The sequence below is a fragment of the Natrix helvetica genome (assembly GCF_964273705.1).
Source record: "Natrix helvetica genome assembly, chromosome: 1".
Lineage (NCBI taxonomy): Eukaryota > Metazoa > Chordata > Lepidosauria > Squamata > Natricidae > Natrix > Natrix helvetica.
In genome coordinates, this window is record NC_138548.1 from 29,455,310 (window position 1) to 29,474,696 (window position 19,387).

General features: G+C 38.2%; 2 protein-coding genes across 3 annotated transcripts in view; one reads left to right on the top strand and one right to left on the bottom strand.

Moving 5' to 3' along the window:
• The window catches only part of WDHD1 (WD repeat and HMG-box DNA binding protein 1), a 38,852-nt gene extending 33,035 nt beyond the window's left edge, over positions 1 to 5,817 (bottom strand). The window contains exons 1-3 of one of the 2 annotated variants that reach the window (XM_081946108.1): positions 5,681 to 5,817; positions 4,290 to 4,380; positions 3,059 to 3,170 (exon numbers count right to left, since the gene is read on the bottom strand). In XM_081946108.1, coding sequence (XP_081802234.1) covers positions 3,059 to 3,170; positions 4,290 to 4,363 — 186 coding nt within the window. In that variant the 5' untranslated portion in view covers positions 4,364 to 4,380; positions 5,681 to 5,817. Of the gene's footprint in view, positions 1 to 3,058; positions 3,171 to 4,289; positions 4,381 to 5,544; positions 5,594 to 5,680 lie in introns of those variants that run through there. The other variant, XM_081946109.1, reaches the window with a different exon arrangement.
• A 115-nt stretch (positions 5,818 to 5,932) lies between these two features.
• On the top strand, positions 5,933 to 18,958 carry SOCS4 (suppressor of cytokine signaling 4). Its single transcript, XM_081933908.1, has 2 exons — positions 5,933 to 6,822; positions 16,977 to 18,958. The coding sequence occupies exon 2, from the start codon at positions 17,068 to 17,070 to the stop codon at positions 18,373 to 18,375; it is 1,308 nt and encodes a 435-aa protein (XP_081790034.1). The 5' UTR covers positions 5,933 to 6,822; positions 16,977 to 17,067; the 3' UTR covers positions 18,376 to 18,958.
• The last annotated feature ends 429 nt before the right edge of the window (positions 18,959 to 19,387 follow it).

Below are 19,387 nucleotides of genomic sequence, written 5' to 3' on the forward strand. Positions count from 1 at the left end.
TAAACATCCCTTTTAATTGATTTTTTAAAAAAACCAGGATGACCAAGATTGATGGTTTGCTTTACAAATTATAATGATTCATGTATGTGTATGCAAATATAAAGTTAAGGAACAAACATGAAAACGGTATTCTGAAAATATGTGGATGAATGGCAAGAAAGAACCGACTCCATACTTATATTTGAAAGACTAGGAACTAACTACTGAACAAGATCAATAGTGAACAAAGTCTTGGGAGAAAACTGCAAAACTGTGGTGAAGGAAAAAAATAGAAGACTGATTGCATTCATAATATTAACAGCAATTAGATAAATACATAGCACATTAATCATACATAAACATACAAAAATAACCAGATTTTAAATTTGACTCAATCTTTGGGACTGAGTCTTCCAAAGGATGTGGGGTCAATACATTTTAATTTGAGGGTTTATTTTAAGGGGGGAAATAGAAGCTTTAGGTTTTGCAGAGGCTTAAAGCTGATGCAACATCTGTTAAATTTCCCTATGTCTACAGGTGAAACTCAAAAAATTAGAATATCATGCATTTATTTATTCCATATTACATTTATTTATTTCATATTACAACTTAAAAGGTGAAACTAATATATAAGATAGTCTCATTATATGCAAAGCAAGATAGTTCAAGCCGTGATTTGTCATAATTGTGATGATTATTGCGTACAGCTCATGAAAACCCCAAATCCACAATCTCAGAAAATTAGAATATTACTTGCAATCAATAAAACAAGGATTGTATATAGAACAATATCGGACCTCTGAAAAGTATAAGCATGCATATGTACTCAGTACTTGGTTTGGGCCCCTTTTGCAGCAATTACTGCCTCAATGCGGCGTGGCATGGAAGCTATCAGCCTGTGACACTGCTGAGGTGTTATGAAAGACCAGGATGCTTCAATAGCGGCCTTCAACTCTTCTGCATTGTTCGGTCTCATGTCTCTCATCTTTCTCTTGGCAATGCCCCATAGATTCTCTATGGGGTTCAGGTCAGGCGAGTTTGCTGGCCAATCAAGCACAGTAATCCCACAGTCATTGAACCAGGTTTTCGTGCTTTTGGCAGTGTGGGCAGGTGCCAAGTCCTGCTGGAAAATGAAGTCAGCATCCCCATAAAGCTCGTCTGCAGAAGGAAGCATGAAGTAATTCAAAATCTCCTGGTAGAGGCCACGTTGACCCTAGACTTAATGAAGCACAGTGGACCAACACCAGCAGATGACATGGCTGCCCAAATCAACAGAGACTATGGAAACTTCACACTGGATTTCAAGCATCTTGCAGTGTGTGCCTCTCCATTCTTCTTCCATACTCTGGGTCCTTGGTTTCCAAATGAGATGCAAAAGTTGCTCTCATCAGAAAAAGATGACTTTGGACCACTGAGCAACAGACCAGATCTGTTTTTCTTTAGCCCAGGTAAGATGCTTCTGACATTGTTTGTTGTTCAGGAGCGGCTTGACAAGAGGAATACGACATTTGAAGCCCATGTCCAGAATCCGTCTGTGTGTGGTGGCTCTTGATGCACTGACTCCAGCCTCAGTCCACTCCTTGTGAAAGTCCCCAACACTTTTGAATGGCCTTTTCCTGACAATCCTCTCCAGGCTGCGGTCATCCCTGCTGCTTGTGCACCTTTTTCTTCCACACTTTTCCCTTCCACATAACTTTCTATTAATGTGCTTTGATACAACACATTGGGAACATCCCACTTCTTTTGCAATTATCTTTTGAGGCTTTCCCTCCTTATGGAGGATATCAATGATGGTTTTCTGCACAACTGCCAGGTCAGCAGTCTTTCCCATGATTGTGATTCCTACTGAACCTGACTGAGAGGCCATTTAAAGGCTCAGGAACCCTTTGCAGGTGTTATGGCTTAATTAGCTGATTAGAGTGGGACACTTTGAGCCTAGAATATTGCACCTTTTCACAATATTCTAATTTTCTGAGATTGTGGATTTGGGGTTTTCATGAGCTGTAAGACATAATCATCACAATTATGACAAATCACAGCTTGAACTATCTTGCTTTGCATGTAATGAGTTTATCTCATATATTAGTTTCACCTTTTAAGTTGCATTACTGAAACAAATGAACTTTTGCACGATATTCTAATTTTTCGAGTTTCACCTGTAACAGATGATAACTTCAAAACATTCAACCCAGATCAACAGGACAAAAAAGAAAGTGCAGTTTCCACTTGTGATATAAAACTTGGATGTCTTATAGAAAGCATTAGATTTGCTTTGTCATGCCATATTCACCAGGGGGCAGACTTCATCCAATACTGAATAATGTACGGAAATTCTCTTAGGAATTTTGATCTAGACACCAACAGAAAGCCAAACTTAAAGCTTAGAGATACATAGTAATTCAGGGAAAAACTGTAATTTCTATACATTTGACTTTTTGCATCTGAGCAAGAAGCTTAATATTTTTTTTAAAAAATGCAGACATTTCTATTATCACTTCACAATAAAATGTAGGTGGTAACACAAATAAAGTAATTAAATTCCATTCAATGAATAAATAAATAAATATATCTATTCTATGAAATCCCCACAATTAAGCATTTGAGGTACATGGGATCAGAAAAATAGAAAGGGATGGATGAAAAAGGATAATTTATTTCATTTTATAAGAGTTTACAAAAATTTGTGAATGTGATAATTCTATTCTTAGTTGAACAGCTTGACTTGTTTTCAAACCCAATTTAATAACATGTTTTTATGAACTCAAGACCAGAATCATATACCTATGAGAAATTGAAAATTAACACTAAATAATTATCTATCAAGTTTTGGATGCAATGGTTTTGAATCTGAGCCAGGTGATATTTACTGTTTTGATCATTTTGGAAGTATTTCAGTTTCAAAATAACACTACTGAATTAAAAATGCTACATTTGGAATTCAAAACCCCTCTAAAATAAAGAAAGCAACTTTTTACATGAAAAATAGGATTAGTTCACCATTATATACAAGTCTATTCAATGGCTTGGTTCACAATATAAACATGTGTTTTGTTTGGATTTTGTTTTGTTTCAGGAGTACCTTGAGAGCAAATGAGTAGGCTTTTTCGCCAACATTAATGGACTTTGGATCATCATCATCCAGGCTTTCCCAAATTCTTACATCTCCATCACTGCCACAAGTTACAATACAACTAAAGAAACAAAATCAAAATACAGGGATACAGTAACAATATGCATAACTATTTCATACACATACATTCAGATCTCATTAAAATCTATTGTAACAAAAGATACATTATCCAAAGGTATTTTTTCTTGAAATAATCTTTAAAGAATAAATAATGATACAAGCAAAGATGCTGGTCTCAAGCAATGGCATTTATAGGATTGATGTTTCCTAAGTAATTCCCTGGGTTAATTAATCTCAGGTATACATATACATATACATATTAAACTCCTACTGTTTTCCCACAATGATTCATTTAATGATTCATTTAAGGATGACAACTGGGAGTACTGGAATCACATCCCTAAGCAGCGTGATCACACAATGCAACACTTTATGACCATATTGCTTAGTGACAGCAATTAGGGTCCCAGGTGCCATTGCTAACAATATATATATTGTTACCCTTACACAGGTATCCCCTTACACGGGAAAAGACCCGAATACAACAAAACCAGCATATATATATATATGTGTGTGTGTGTGTGTGTGTGTGTGTGTTTTCGTAGATTTTCACGGGTGTAGGTATGCTGGTTTTGTTGTATTCAGGTCTTTTCCCGTGTAAAGTTGAGATTGTCTTTGCAACGTTTCGGCAGGATCTCACCTGCCATATATATATGCTGGTTTTGTTGTATTCGGGTCTTTTCCCGTGTAAGGTTGAGATTGTCTTTGCAACGTTTCGGCAGGATCTCACCTGCCATCTTCAAGCGTTGGCTCTCTCTCTCTCTCTCTCTCTCTCTCTCTCTCTCTCTCTCTCTCTCTCTCTCTCTCTCTCTCTCTCTCTCTCTCTCTCTCTCTATCTATATATATATATATATATATATATAAATTATTTTGGTTATTTATTTTAATTGGTATATTGACAAATAACTTTGGCATGGCTTACATGGTGCGGTGGGAGGGGTGTTCAAATCTAATCACTTTGAAAAGAGACTAATAAACTATAATGTGTTGTCATGATTCCAACACCAGTTTCTCTTAATTCCTTTGCTGCTTATTATTCGGTCAGAAACACATTTCAAAAATATCTGTATATTTCTGAATTAAATCACTAGATAAGCATAGATAAGCTTCAATCACTCACCTTCCAGTATCATTGAAACAGACATCTGTCTGGCCTTCCGTATGTCCATATCTCATTGGTTTTTGTGAGGACATTTTCTTCCTCTTTTTGCCTATTTAAACAGTATAAAAGGCTTCAGCCTTAATCTATGACAAAAGCAACATTTTTACATCCTTCAATAAAAACTCTGAGTCTAGCAGCAATAGAATGCAAATAAATAAATAAAAATAAAAGCTGCAAAATACGGTGCAGGCCTCTCCCAGTGAAGCATGATCCATAGGATCCTTTTTTAGATTAGTTCAGTTTACTTTATTGTCATTGTACATGGGACAATGAAATTAAATGCCGTCTTCAGTGTACATTATAACTATAAAAAAAACACACAGATCCTTTACTTTCTATATAATTGAAATTGAAAACCCGATATTGCACTATACCATAGAATTCAAAATGGGTTCTGCCCTGGGATAGCAGCTGTTTTTCAGCCTATTTGTCCTTGTTTTTATTGTCCTGTACTGTCTGCCAGATGGTAATAGTTCAAAAAAAGGGTGCCCAGGATGAGATGGATTTTTAAGAATGTTTTGAACTTTCTTAAGGCAGCGGGAGCTCTGAAGCTCTTCCAAAGAGGGGAGAGGGCAACCAATGATCCTTTGGGCAATGATGTTGACTCTCTGGAGTGCTGTCCTATCTGCCACTGTGCAATTGGCAAACCATACACAGATGCAGTGAAGTTAAAATACTCCCTATGGTGCAGCAGTAGAAGATCACCAGGAGTTTTTCATTCAGTTGTTGTTTTCTGAGAAGTCTCAGGTGGCATAATCTCTGCTGGGCACTTTTGACCAGGGCTGCAATGTGAGTGCCACAGGTCAGGTCCTCTTTTATGATAACACCCAGAAACTTAAAACTGGCCACTTGCTCCATTTGGTCTCCATTGATAAGCAAAGGCTGGATGTCTGATCTATTCCTTCTACAGTCCACTATAAGCTTCTTTTACTGTTGGGGGTCATGCAATCCAGAATTGTATCAATTATACGATCATTAGGGCTGCAATTTCAGGATCAGCAACCCTAAAGGTTATATTTTATTTCAAACGTTCTCAACCAGATGCCCTTCCAAGTACACTTCATGACCTCTCTCAAACCATTCTGGATTAGGATGATGGGGCATGTCGTCCAATACACCAAGAGAGGGAAAGGCTGTCTACAGCTAATAGAACACGCTTTATTCCCTTCCCCGTTGAGGTCACCCAAGAAACGGCGAGAGGACCGTCCCTCACCGGGTCCTGAGGACGTGCGTGGGAATAGGTACAGGGGGCGGAGGGAGGACGCTCGTTTCCCCAAGCACAGCCCCAAAGAGCGGCTCACAGCAGCCCCTCACCGGCAAAACTACGCCACCCCGCCGCTCTCACTCACCCGCCGTCCTTCGAGCTTTCCCGCGCTTCGCTTCCGAGTGACATCATCAGCGCCGGAGGCCGGGCCGTGCTTTTTCTTGGCCTTCTCATTGGGCCGTTACGCTTTCCGTCTCACACTCGGTCCCGCCTCCAGCCTCATCTCCCCACCCCGGGAAGCCGGCTGGATCCTGTCAGGGACGCCGCGGGGGGCGGGGCGGGGGGGGCGGGGGGGGCGGGGCTGCGCCTGCGCCTTCATAACCACCGGGAAGGCGGAGAGGAAAATCAGCGCCTTTGGGCAGCGCGGCTGAGGGACGGACTGACGGCGGCAAGGGTGGGGTTAGAAGGAGGGCGGTCAAGCCGCCGGCGTCCTTCTTTAGCCCCCTTTTTCCTGGAAATCGTAGGGGTTGCTGCTCCGTTCCCTCTGCCGCCCTCCTTTCTCCTTCCTTGTCCTGTCCCGTTCTTTTAACGCTTCTTTTGGGACACAGATTTTAGGGGGGAGGGAGGGAGGGAGAGAGAAAACACGCTCCTGTTTTGCAAGAGCAGCAGCTTTCTTGGCCATCGGTCCTCTTTCCCCTTTTACTGTCCGTCCCCCCCTCTCCATATATCGAGACTTCTGGAGCTTTTCCAGACCTTCTCCCCCGTCCCACCCCCAGCCTTCTCTCCTTTGCAGTCTAATTGCAACCATATGTAACCTAACCACAAATAACTTTCCATGTATCATAAAGGGATTTCCTCCCAAAAGAATGCAGCTTCTGCTTCTCTTTTTTAACTTCCCTCCACCTTCAGCCACTTTTTCCTAGGATACTTTGCCTTTCAGTTTCCCCCATTTCTTTATTTTCTCAATCTTCATCCTCCAATTTACTTTCTTTCTTTCCCTCCCTCCCTCCCCTCCCCTCCCCCTTCTCTCTCTCTCACACACACACACCAACAGAAGGTTTGAAGATCCTCCCCTTCAGTTCAGACATCTTCCCTTCTCTCCTCCTTTCTCATCTTTAGACCCCCCTTAGCCCCAATCCTTCCTCCTCCAGCTGTGCAGTTGTTCCGTCATCCTTTGTATCTGATGGCGAGCAGTGGTGCCTGTCAGTGCCACGATATTTGGACGAGGTTTCTCTTTCTTTCCTGCTTTTTGGCATCCCTTCAAAATGTTTCTTGGGTGAGCAGCAGGTGAGCATGTACATGCATGGGGAAAGAAGGGGCGGTGGGAGATGGAAAGAACTGGCATCTGTTCATTCTGACAAAGTTATCCCTCTCCGGTAAACCCAACTTTTATTAGCAACCACGATGTTGGTGAAATGTTTCTTTAAAAATCCTGGGGAGAAAAACTGAATTTGAGATAGATATCCATTGTTGGTGGTTGGCGGAAAAGGAGCAAACAGAAAATTAGTTTCAGTGTTAATTTCATAGCCACAGCCATCATTTCAGCAGCATAATTTTTTAAAAAAACAGTTAAAGGAAAGTTTTTTCCCTTTAAAAAATAAAATTTTATGCTAGAATCAAGTTGTTGTTTTAAAAGTTTCTTTTAAAATTCTGGAGGTGCATATTATAAAATGTTCATAACCTGTGGCAAACAGCTAGGTTGCTGATTGTTTGAAGGGCAAGATTTCATGGGAAATATTTACTGTGTTTAGTTCGGCATTTGCATCATGGTGATTGCATCCACCTTCTAAGTTTAACCAAGGAATGGTAGGTCTTAAGGTTAGAAGATGTCATCTTTAGAACAAGCACCTGTTTTGTTTTAAAGAGCTTTGACTTGCCTACTTGTAGTTCTAAAAAGTTAGAAATTTATTTCTCTTCATCATCTGACAGTTCTTTCTCAATATGTTTTTAAAGTTACATGGAAATGTCAGTAAAACTAATTGAAATTGACAATATTCCAAAAGCGATTTGTTCATGTTTTCGTCCTGAGGCTGCTGCTTTTAGAATAAAAACTAAAAATTGGAGAAATCATATGGCGTGTGAATTCTTGTTCCTGCCCACTTAAATTGTGAAGTTAGTTTGGCTGTTACTGACTGTTAGCTGACAAAATATATAAATAGTTTTGGATAGCTTATTTGGCCATGTTTACACTACATAGGAAAATATTTCTGGTCTCATGCTGTGCTTTGTTAATCAGGCAGATCATTTTGGGGACACATAGAGAAATTTATTTTTTTAAAAGGTCAGTGCCTATTTTCTTCCTAGGAAAACAGGTATTATTTTAACTGGTTTTAATTAGAATATGTTCTAATCATTTAATCATCAAATATCTAATCAAATATTTTGGTGCAATGTCATGTTCTTACATGCATTAAATTATGATATTATACCAAAATATCTGAACACAATTAACTCTTGGTTTATTTTAGAAAATGTTCTGAATGCTCTTTGCATTTTCTCTGCCATTTCATATATATTTAGAATATCTGGGGCTTTAGGAGAATTGTGAGAAATTACTTTTGAGGATCTTAATCCTTTTCGAATTAAGCTGAGAATATTTATCTAAGTGGAACCATTCTAGGAGGCCTGAGAGGAGTTAAAGTAGACAATTTCCTGTGAGCCCGTTCTCTTTATGCATTCCACTCTTATTGAGTGGTTTTGGGGGGGGGGGGGTTGGACACTGTTCTGCTGTTTGATTTTGCAAGTCCTTTAGCTTGACACAACTGTCTCTTTTCTCATCTCAGTTGCCTCATGGATTTTCAGGACTAAACATCAAGATAATTTACTGATTTTAGCTCCCACTGGAGCTAAACTGATCCCAATGTTATTGGGAAGTTCTTCTCGTAAAAACTTCTGCTGTATACATGATCTTACCCAGCTCTCATTCATTTAGGAAAGGTTGAAATATGAGACATTCAGAATTACTGGTAATTGTGTTCCTTATCAACAAGCTGTTTTGGATTTTTCTTCTCTGAATCCAAAATGTATTGGCAAGTCCAATCCAATATATTATTCCTTATATCAAACATAAGTGAATGTTCAAGATAAAATCATTTGGGCAGCTTTTATTTTAAAGAAAAAGCATTTGGTAATATGTGTTAACAACTTATGAGAGGGAGTAAACTCTGAAGTGATATAATATCCTCTTTTTCTTATGTAAAGTTCCCTGCAGAATGGCCAACTGTAGTATTTTTCAAGTGAATAATAATATCCTTTCATTTTCAGTCAATATATTTGTAAAATGATGCAGAAATCCTTTATGTGGTCCGGATAATATGCGAAAAGCCATTATGCAAAAAGCCATTACGCAACTTCTGTTCTAATCAAAATTTGGTATCAGAAAAGAGATGATGTGCACTTGAAAAGAACTAGGACATGGCTTCTAGCAATATTCTGTCTTCCTGATTTGATGTAGGAAAAGATCAGTCAAATATCTTGTGTGTTCTCCCTTCAGGATAAAATCTATATCAAGCTTTAAGTAAACTTAAAGTGACTGCATCAATTTCCATGCTCTCTTTCAGATTAGATATGACATTATAGTCGGAGAGGCAATCGTGTTGAGGAACAATGGCTAAAACTCTTCAGTGATTTTCATGCTATGATGAGTTTGTGGTAGCCAAAAATCATATGACTCAAAAGAATTCTTTGCTCTATTGTTTCTGTGAGAGCTAGCTTCACATTTAAATGTTTTTCAAGTGCAATTACAAATGGAAGACGCAAGCCTACTTTTTACTGAGATGACCTGTATCACCCCTGCTAATTTTCTGTTAAAATAAAGCAGATGCCATATCTTGACTTACCAAATGGCTCGTTCCATTAATACTGCCCTCCGGGTGAAAATATATTTAATAACTAGACTGCCATTTACTTTAATTTGTTTTGTTGACATTAGCTGATATGAAGTTATGTGTATTTAGTTTAAATACATGTCTATATGTTATAAAGCGGGGAGGGTGACATTGATGAGAAGGAGAAGAATGAAATACGGACTTTAGTAAATCTATATGAATACAATTTATGTGAGTGCTTATTTTTAATTGGATTTGTGTTTGTTTTTTGTCATCAGATTATCAAAATGTAATTGGCCTTTATGTTGATAAAGTTATAGACCCAATTTGTGCTAATAGTATTTTGTATTCGCATGCATAAGATTTTTTTAACTGTGTATTGTAGATTTAGGTATTGCTTTAAATCTATCATTATGTTCAGCATGGTGCTTGTTAATATAACATTTAATGAAAATTCCTTTTGTCTTCCTCAATCACTGACTGAGTGATCATATATAAACCCTAAAGGGATAAATCAGGGAATCTCTGGGTGACAATATTATGATTGGTAAAGACATAAAATGATAATAGATTAATTAAATAGAGGGTAGGAGTGACAACTTTGTTCTTTTATCATCTCAATTAGTGTATTAAAAGAAGATTATTAGGGCTGAGAGAGTGTGGAATGTAGAAAGGAAAATTATCTGTACAATTGGAATCACAGATTTCTTTTTTCCCAGAGTAAGAAAACAAGTTTGTCAATATTTTAGAAAAACAGTGGGTTCAAAAGACACTCTTTTTCTTAAAACTTCGACAAGCTTATTTCTTACTCTGGGAAAAAAACAAATTGCGATTTCAATTATGTAAAGACTTTTTAAAATTTCTCTAAAAACCAAAAGAGGTGTTCTTGAACTCTGTAATACTGCATTATCTTTTAAGTAATGAATGAATTTGTGTGATTTCCCCCAAATAAAGCTAATGATTTCATTGCAGTTAGGGCTAGATAAGAAATAAATATACCAATTACTCTTAATAATTAAATGTTAATATATTAAATAAAACCATGACATAATCTTCCAGCTTTGTAAAATATATCAAACTTTGTATGTCACTAACATACATTTTATAGACACTCCAAGATCTATAGCTTTACTACTATAAACCATATGAGCAGAAATGCCCGAAACATATAAATATTTCTAGGAGAAGCCAAACCCAAATTAATGCTTAGATTAATTCTTGCAATTTTCTTGGCAAGATTTTGGAAATGGTTTGCCATTGCCTTCTTAGAGCTGAGAAAGGAGAGTGACTGGCCTAAAGCCACCTTCATGGCTTCATGCCTAAGGTAGAAATAAAACTCGTGGTCTCCCAGATTTTATCATGGTGCCTTAACCACTACATCTATGCTATTATTATAATCACAAATGCATTTTATTTTCACCAAAGGCAAGTACAAAAAAATTGACAAGTTTGATTTAACAAGGATTTTAATTGATTAAACATTTTGTAAAATAAACAGATACGAAAATATGAAAAAAAAAACTTTATTTCAAAGTAATGTTCTTTTACATGAATAATACTTTTAAGAATACAATATTGCTGTTGATTCATAAGAAAAGAAAGGTGAAAGCCAATTCATAAGCTTGATAATATTCAAAAGCCTAAACTTGATTACCATACCATTGTCAATTTTTTTAGTTGTGACTATTTCTAAAATAGTGACAACTCCCTGAGAGATCACAGCTTACCTTTTGAGAATCATTGAACTTATATAAGAGCATTAATAGTTGAGACAGGATGCTTGTATTTCTTTTGCTTTAAGGTTTCTCTTACCCCCCCCCAAAAAAATTGAGGTGTTTGGTTTCAATAAGTCTGCAGTAGTATAGGTAGTGCAGTCCAAAGCTTTATTCAAAGCATCCCTCCTACCAAGAAAAAGATATTATAAAGTTAAGTGTGATTGTGAAACACAATAATTGGGGGGTGATTCTCTCTGTTCTAACTCTGAATAGCTTAGTATTTTGGAATTAGATTGTTTTAAGTTTAAAAGGGGAAAAGGGGGTACATATCAGAAGTGGAAAGAGGTCCAGTCATATAGGGAGAGTATTGACAGGTAATCTAATACTATAATTGTAGACAATGAAAGCCTCAACTAAGCTGATTTAGCAAAGGATGTTAAGAAATACAAAAAGAGCATTTTGGTACTTGTTCAAAATAACTGGAAAAAAACCAGTACGCCAGCTAATGAATGAAGGTAATAGATGATGAGAAATAGCAAAGAAGATGCAGCAGTACTGAACTTCTGATATGTTTTTTTTAAGTATATGTACTACCAGCAAGTTATGAAGAGCAAGATAAAGGGACAGGATTGAAGTTTGAGAGTGATAGAACCATGGTCAAATAATAGTTCTTTAACGTGAGAATTTAAATCTCCAGGACTAAGTTAATTGCATTCGAAGGAACTGAGGGAATTCTTGGTTGAGCTGAATCTTAGGAAGACTACCAGTTACTATCTAGACCAACCTATCCCACAGGACTGCTGTTTTGAGGATAGAAATTAGGAAACCCACACCATGTACTCCACCTTAATCTTGAAGAATCTGATGAGAGCTATGATAAGAGGCTTTCGAAGGATATTTAAAATATTGAGTAGGGCACAATACGGTTAACCAGGAGATTTGTAAGAAGACATCAGGCACAAATGAAACTGCTTCCATGCTACATTACACTACTGATCAACATGCCGAATCCATTCAAATTCCTTGGTTCATATGTATTCTACTTGGTGCCCCTGCAACTTCAAATGTGCTTCAAGGGGTTGGGATGAGCCTCCAATGGATTTGAAAAGAACTCAGGACAAAGGTACATGTCTAGTTTACTTGACTTTGGCCTTTTATACACTTTCTTTACATATATTCCATCTATAGCAGGGGCTCCCAACCTTTTCTATACCCCCGCACTCCTAGAGCACTTCTGACATATTTCCGCACCCCTTACAAAAGTAAATAATTATGTACATATAATTATGCATATACGCCAGTGATGGCGAACCTGTGGCACGTGTGCCACAAGTGGCACGCGGAGCCATTTGTCAGGGCACGCGAGGCGCTGCCCTGTCAGCTGGCCAGACCGCATGCGTGCGCTGGCCAGCTGAGTTCACCTTTTTAAAAGCTATTTTTTGCCTTCCACAGGCTCCAGAGGCTTTATAGGAGCCTGGGGAGGGCGAAAACAGCCCCCCCGGAGGCTTCAGGGATCGTCCGGAGGCTTCCCTGATGCTTTCAGAATGCTTAAAACGACCCTCCGAGCAACCCGGAAGTCACTTCCGGTTTGCTCGGACGGTGGTTTTAAGCTTTCCGAAGGCTTCAGGGAAGCCTCCGGACGGTCCCTGAAGCCTCCGGGGGGCCTCTGGGGGGGCAGGCTCTTTTCGCCCTCCCCAGGCTCCTATAAAGCCTCTGGAGCCTGGGGAGGGCGAAAAAAGCATGTAAAAATGGGCGGGGGCGCACATTGTGCACGCATGCGCACTGGGGGATCGCGCGTTGCATTATGGGTGCGGCACGCCCGCACACGACCCCCCCGCGCTCCCCCCACTTGTGGCACGCGAGCCAAAAAAGGTTCGCCATCGCTGATATACGCTATAATTTTGAAACTTCCAACCCAAGTTTCTGCACCCCCTGGAATATCGTCTCACACCCCCAGTTGGAAACCCCTGATCTATAGAGTTTCCATAGCTTGCAAACTGTGAGGAATATTCTGATTTTTCAGGCAAGAGTGTAGCTTCTTCCGTTGTGGTTTTCTTCCTGTGGATTTAGTAATGTCATAATAAACTTACATTTAAAGATGCTTTTTAAAATTGCGATCTTCATAAAGTGGCCTAGCTGATCCAGATTCTATTATGATGCACTTCAAAAAATATTGTGTCCCTAAATTCTCTTTTGAAAATATAATACACAAAAGAATATGGCCAATAAAGGCATGTACTGTGCATGAATTAGACCTTGAGGGAGTCTTACTTTAGGTAATGTCATTTCTTTCCTCTGCGGTTCCTTAAAAGCATTTCCATATGTCAGGATTTTATAAAATTGCTTTTAGTGAAACAAGTTATTTTTATAATCCTTTTCAGGACATAAAGCCTAGGTGCTTCAGATGCCTTGAGGATACTCTTCTAAAAACTCATTTTGAAAATCAAATGACTAGAATACCCGCTCTGTGACATATTTTAATTAGTTTCTGTTTTAAAAATGACCTGAAAGTGTCAGCAGCACAGAATAGCATCTCTTAACATCATGTTTGTGTGAACTTGTAAGAAGTGTTAGATGAATTTTTGACTATGTTTTATTTGTTGACCTACTTCATCTCTCATTTGGGTTTTTGTTTTTATTTTTGCTGTTGAATGGTGGCATTTGTCCAAAGGCAAGCAGAGAATGTGGGGAAATGGTCTTTTCCCAAGAATGGAAGTTAAATTAATCTATAGTTTGTTTGTCTTAACTTGATAATGGAGGAAGCTCTGGAATGCTAATTAGATTTGAATTCCATTAGAAGTGATTCAGAACATCATCACTCACAGATCCATTTATCTGAAAGCCCTAAGAGATGAGTAGTGACTCCAAGGATCTACTGATGTTTTATTAAGGAATTAAAATAGTGGCTATGAATGCTTCAAACGAGAAATCTTAAGCTCTAATTTTTACCATTCCATAGAGATAGGATCTACCAATTAGTATGCTGTCCATATGAGCAAAATTTTATTTCCGTTTGGACAGCTTCTCTGCATGTATATTCCCCCATCTAATTAAAAATGGAGCTTCCTGTTTCTAGTTCTTAAATCCTTCAAAACAAAGATGAACACTGGTATTACAGCTGAGTGTTCAGAAAAGTCTGATATTCAAAGACTTTGTGCATATACGGTATACGTATTTCCTAGAGAAATCATTACTGAATGTGAAATGCATAGTACTGTACTGCAAGTCTCAATTCATAGATTATTGAGGGAAATTAAAATTTTTATATAAGTCTGAACACTAATATAATTTGGAGGGGGGGGAACCTCTGAAATCAAAGGCATAACTTTGGGGAAAACAAAATTAAAATGGTGGTCTAAATTGTGTAGTATTGAACTGCTGCCTGCTTTCTCTGGCACACATATTGTCTTCAGTACTGTTATCACTGTAAGAGATGAATGAAATTGGAGAATAAGCAAATAATGGTGAAGGAAAATTATCTCTAGTACACATTTGAATTTAATTGACCAAATTCAATCTTATTTGTCCTACTGTAGTTGTCAACTTACAAGTTACAACACTGAAAAAAGTGACTTATGACAGTTCAGTAACGGAAAATTTGGGCTCAATTGTGATCATAAATCAAGGACTACCTGTATTAAACTTTTACTCTATGTAGTTTTTCCTTTTCTACAGAATCCCTCACACACTGCTAGATTCACACACAACATTGCAGCTACCGTAGTTGTTCACTTTGAAGCTGTCCTTCAAAATCTCTCCCAAAATTTCCTTTTCTGTGAAGTAAATTGAAGCTTGGGGTAGGATAGGCTACCAGATTTTCCTTATGTTGGGCTAGAATATTCCTTGGAATAGAGCTATAATCTGGCTGCAATGTATATACTTGTAATGTCCTATCAGTGTACAGGAAGCAGGATCGTCTGCTCGGTCTCGTAAACATTTTGATAAGTGATTAATGATGAATTTAACTAAGCATAGGTAAGAGCTCATGTTCAATCCTGTACCATGATGATAAAGGGCGGTGAAGCATTCTCACTTCTCCACCCTTATTCCATCATCAGACTGTTGTCCAGATGTCTAGTTTAAAGTTGCTAATATCTTGTTGCAGAGGGAATAAGGAGCATTTACTGTCTGCCTGTTTAAGGATGTTGTACAATTCTTTCCCGATAAAGTTGCTCAAATTCACCAGAGTCTTGATTCCACATCAGTGAGGTTTGAAATGATGACTGGTTAACATCTTATATTACTTGGAATTCATTCTAGCTTATAGACTTAATGAAACAAATAAAAGGCTTGGGGCATGAGCTCGGCTACCTACAGATCCATGCCCTTCCTGAGTTTTTCAGATAGCCAGAGCAGAAGAGAATAGTTGTGAACAGGAGATTCATAACTGTTCTTCGGTGGATGAAGTTATCCCAGTTGCCTGTAACAAGACATTAATGTGCCCCTTCTGAAGGGGGCTCCCCTGGACCCCAAAATCTGGGTGATTATTGTCTAGTCCCCAATATTGCTATTCCAATTAAGGTGGTTGAAAAAGAAGTTATGTCTCCAATTGTAGACTGCTTGAGGAGAAGAAGCTTGTTGGGATCCATTTTAATTGGTTAAGTATATGCCAGGCTAGGTATTGGACTGAAATAACAGTAATCACTCTAGTAGAAAAGATTTGTCACAACCTGGGTGACAGGAATGCGTTTGATCCTTTCAGTGACCTTTGGTGTCATTGACAAGGCTGAGTAGTTTGAGGGTTGGTGCCACTATTTCACAATGATTTTCCTCCTCATAAGTGAGTAATTACAATCAGTGGTAGTGGAGGAGAAAAGTTGGTTCTGAGAATTTTTGATTCTCTCACTCCTGTTGCTTAGCATCTCTGTGAGGCTGCTGGATAAATTTTCCATCAGTCTGTGTTGAGGTACTATCTGTATGCTTATGATACCCAATTATATCACTGAGCCAGAGATGCTGTTGAGGTCTTTGTTAGTGGCTGGAGGCTTTCAGAGGCTAAATGGGATGAAAAAAGTTGAGGCTTTATCCAAACAAGAAGGGCTTACTGTTTGTTCAGAGATCATCTGTTTTCTTATCTACTTTGTTGATTACTCTAGGTAGGGTACCAGGTGAGCCTGTGGCTTAGTGGCTAAGACTCCTGCCTAAGATATAATACAGCCCAGGTTCAAATCCCAGTAAGGGTATGGCTAGCTGATGAGAGCTAATTAGCTCGAAATAGATCTATACTAGTCTCCCTTTATTTATTTATCAGTACAAATACAACATATATATATAGATATATATATAGATAGATAGATAGATAGATAGAGAGAGAGAGAGAGAGAGAGAGAGAGAGAGAGAGAATTGCAATGTACTATAGTTAGCTGTAATCTCTGCCCTGTATTTTGCATTCTGATAGCAAAAGCTGCTAAGTTACACCAATATTTCAGACTTTGTTCTAGTTGCCAGTAAGCCTCAGAGTTACTGACAATAGAGTGTTGGGTTCAATATTCAGAATGTTGGATTAACCCTTAAAATTCTAAATGTGTTGGCTCACATTTAGAGGTACTGCCAAGACCATCTTCTTTAGGTAAAATTGACCCATGACATACACTCATTCCATGTCACAATATTGTGGGTCCCCCACTCCACGTGAAATAAATTCACCAGTGGCCTGGGAATAAGGTTGTTTGATGATGCCCTTCCCCAATGAAATAGCCTGTTCTCTCAAAACATGACATCAGTGACAATCCTGACTTCGTTCCAGAAGGGGGTCAGATTTGTCTGAGTGGTTAAAGGTTCGCACTGTGTTTTTAATCTTTTTTATGTCCTTTTTAGTCTTATAAACAGTGTTCAAATTCTAATTACGTAGAAATGTAAGGAATATATATGTTGAATACTTTCTTTTCCATTTTCATAGGCATAGCCTCAGAACACTTGAGGAGTGCTTTCTGTGAAGAATTTGGGCGACGTTAGTTCTGGAATCTTTATGAAGCATTTAACTTTAAAGCATGGCAGAAAATAAAGAAAGGAAACCTAAAAATGCAGATGTGAGACCCAAAACCAGCCGGAGTAGAAGTGCAGACAGAAAGGACGGATACGTATGGAGTGGAAAGAAACTTTCCTGGACAAAAAAGAATGAGAACAGTTCTAATGCCGAAATGGCAAACGCCTCAGGAATACCTACATTAAGCCTAAGGAACCAGGAGAGAAAACAGAGCTGTTCTTCAGCTGAGATGGAGTTGGAACATGTATGTGGTCACAGGTTCCTAAGCCGTTCTTTTAAACAGAAATTGCAGGATGCGATGGGACAATGTTTTCCCATAAAGAGTTGTAACACTCGGCATTCTTCAGGGCTGTCACCAAAGAGGAAAATACATATTAGTGAGCTTATGCTGGACAAATGCCCTTTCCCACCACGATCTGAGCTAGCGTTCCGATGGCACTTAATCAAGCAGCACACTGCCCCTGTAAGACAAAAATCTGAAAGCTGGCTAAGTGTGGGTTCATCCAAAGGTGAAAGGAAAGATGAAGACCTGAGAGAGATTGAGGGGGCAGAGGAGCCAGACTCCGATGTATTGCAGGAAAGTAACATTATTGACTCCTATCCGTGTGATCCTCAAGAGGAATCTGCCATGGGTGACAAGCAGCTAAAGAGCAGCAGAGAGGAAAGTGACATGGACTCTGATGATGAAGTAGTGACACTCTGCACCAGCTCCAGGAAGAGAAACAAACCACGGTGGGAAATAGAGGATGACCTGCTGCAGCTGCAGATGCCACTCAGATATCACACCCAGATTGATTATGTTCATTGTCTGGTTCCTGACCTCTTTCAGATCAATAATAACCCATGTTACTGGGGAGTGATGGATAAATACGCTGCAGAAGCACTTTTAGATGGAAAGCCAGAAGGGACTTTTTTATTACGTGATTCTGCCCAGGAGGATTACTTATTTTCCGTTAGTTTCAGGCGTTATAGTCGTTCTCTTCATGCCAGGATCGAACAGTGGAATCATAACTTCAGCTTTGATGCTCATGATCCATGCGTCTTCCATTCTCGTGACATTACTGGGCTTTTAGAACATTATAAAGATCCAAGCTCTTGTATGTTCTTTGAGCCACTTCTCTCGACTCCCTTACACAGAACTTTCCCTTTTTCCCTTCAACATCTATGCAGGACAGTTATTTGTAACTCTACAACGTACGATGGCATAAATGCACTTCCTGTTCCTCCATCTGTAAAGCTGTATTTGAAAGAATATCATTATAAATCAAAAGTAAGAGTCCTCAGGATTGATGTACCAGATCAACATGCCTAGAAAGACATTCTGGAAATTATTTATAATTATTCTGGGAGATTTTGTTTTTATTTCTCTCTCTTATTAACAAAATTTTCATGCAAAAATATCTACAGATCACATTTAACTTTGCCTGAGCCTTATGTCCAAATAGATTTTTACTTCTTGCCCCAATGAACAGGTTTCTGTAAAAATAACACGAAAATTGGTATTAATATTCTATAAAGCTTTGTGGAATTTCAAGGAAGCTATTTTTAAGTTTTCATTCAAGCTTAACTTTTTAGATACGAAGCTAAGTCAAGATTAAATTTGACTTACCTTTTATAAACTAGTTTATATGCACTCCAGGCATGCTTGAAAAACTGAATATAGTAGTTCTTCCAGAATTGCCATTTTGTATAGTTTTTTTAAAATTATCCTGTCCTTGCTATAAAAATAAAATTAATAAGATTGTGATGCTCCTATCACTCTGGGTACTGGTGGTTTTAAATTTCATATAGATTGCTTAAATTTTGAGATTAAATGTCACAACCATATGCTGTTTGTCAGAACATGATTTGGAGTTTTTATCATTTTTAATAAATGTTGACTATATATGTCTTAATTTTCTGGGCATCTTACTAAGAATCCTAAAACTATTGCAGAGCTTCTTAAAAAGATTTTGATACGAAGTTAGTACATGTTTTAAAAAGCACTATGTGTTGAAGCTATTACCAGCTATTAACTATTACCAGAAACTAATAGCCATAAATGTTAAACGAAATGCATGAAAATAGTCTGATGGGTGTTTATCTAACTACCTCAAATCATACTCCCCTGTCCTACACTCTTATGTCAGGGAGCCTTGGATCTTTTTCTCAGTCTGCTGACTGTCCTTTGGTGCTATTTGTTTATTTGTTTTGCAATTTAACTATTACATAGGCAATTTCTAAGGGCAACTATGGCTAGAGAAGAAAGAATTAACTATCCATGTTCCTCTTCACTTAAAATGTATTGTCTTGGTATATCCAATTCTCTATGTGGCATTTAAAGT

Bases quoted from the DNA above. Each gene is read 5' to 3' on its own strand.
- SOCS4 (XM_081933908.1), top strand. From the start codon at position 17,068: ATGGCAGAAAATAAAGAAAGGAAACCTAAAAATGCAGATGTGAGACCC.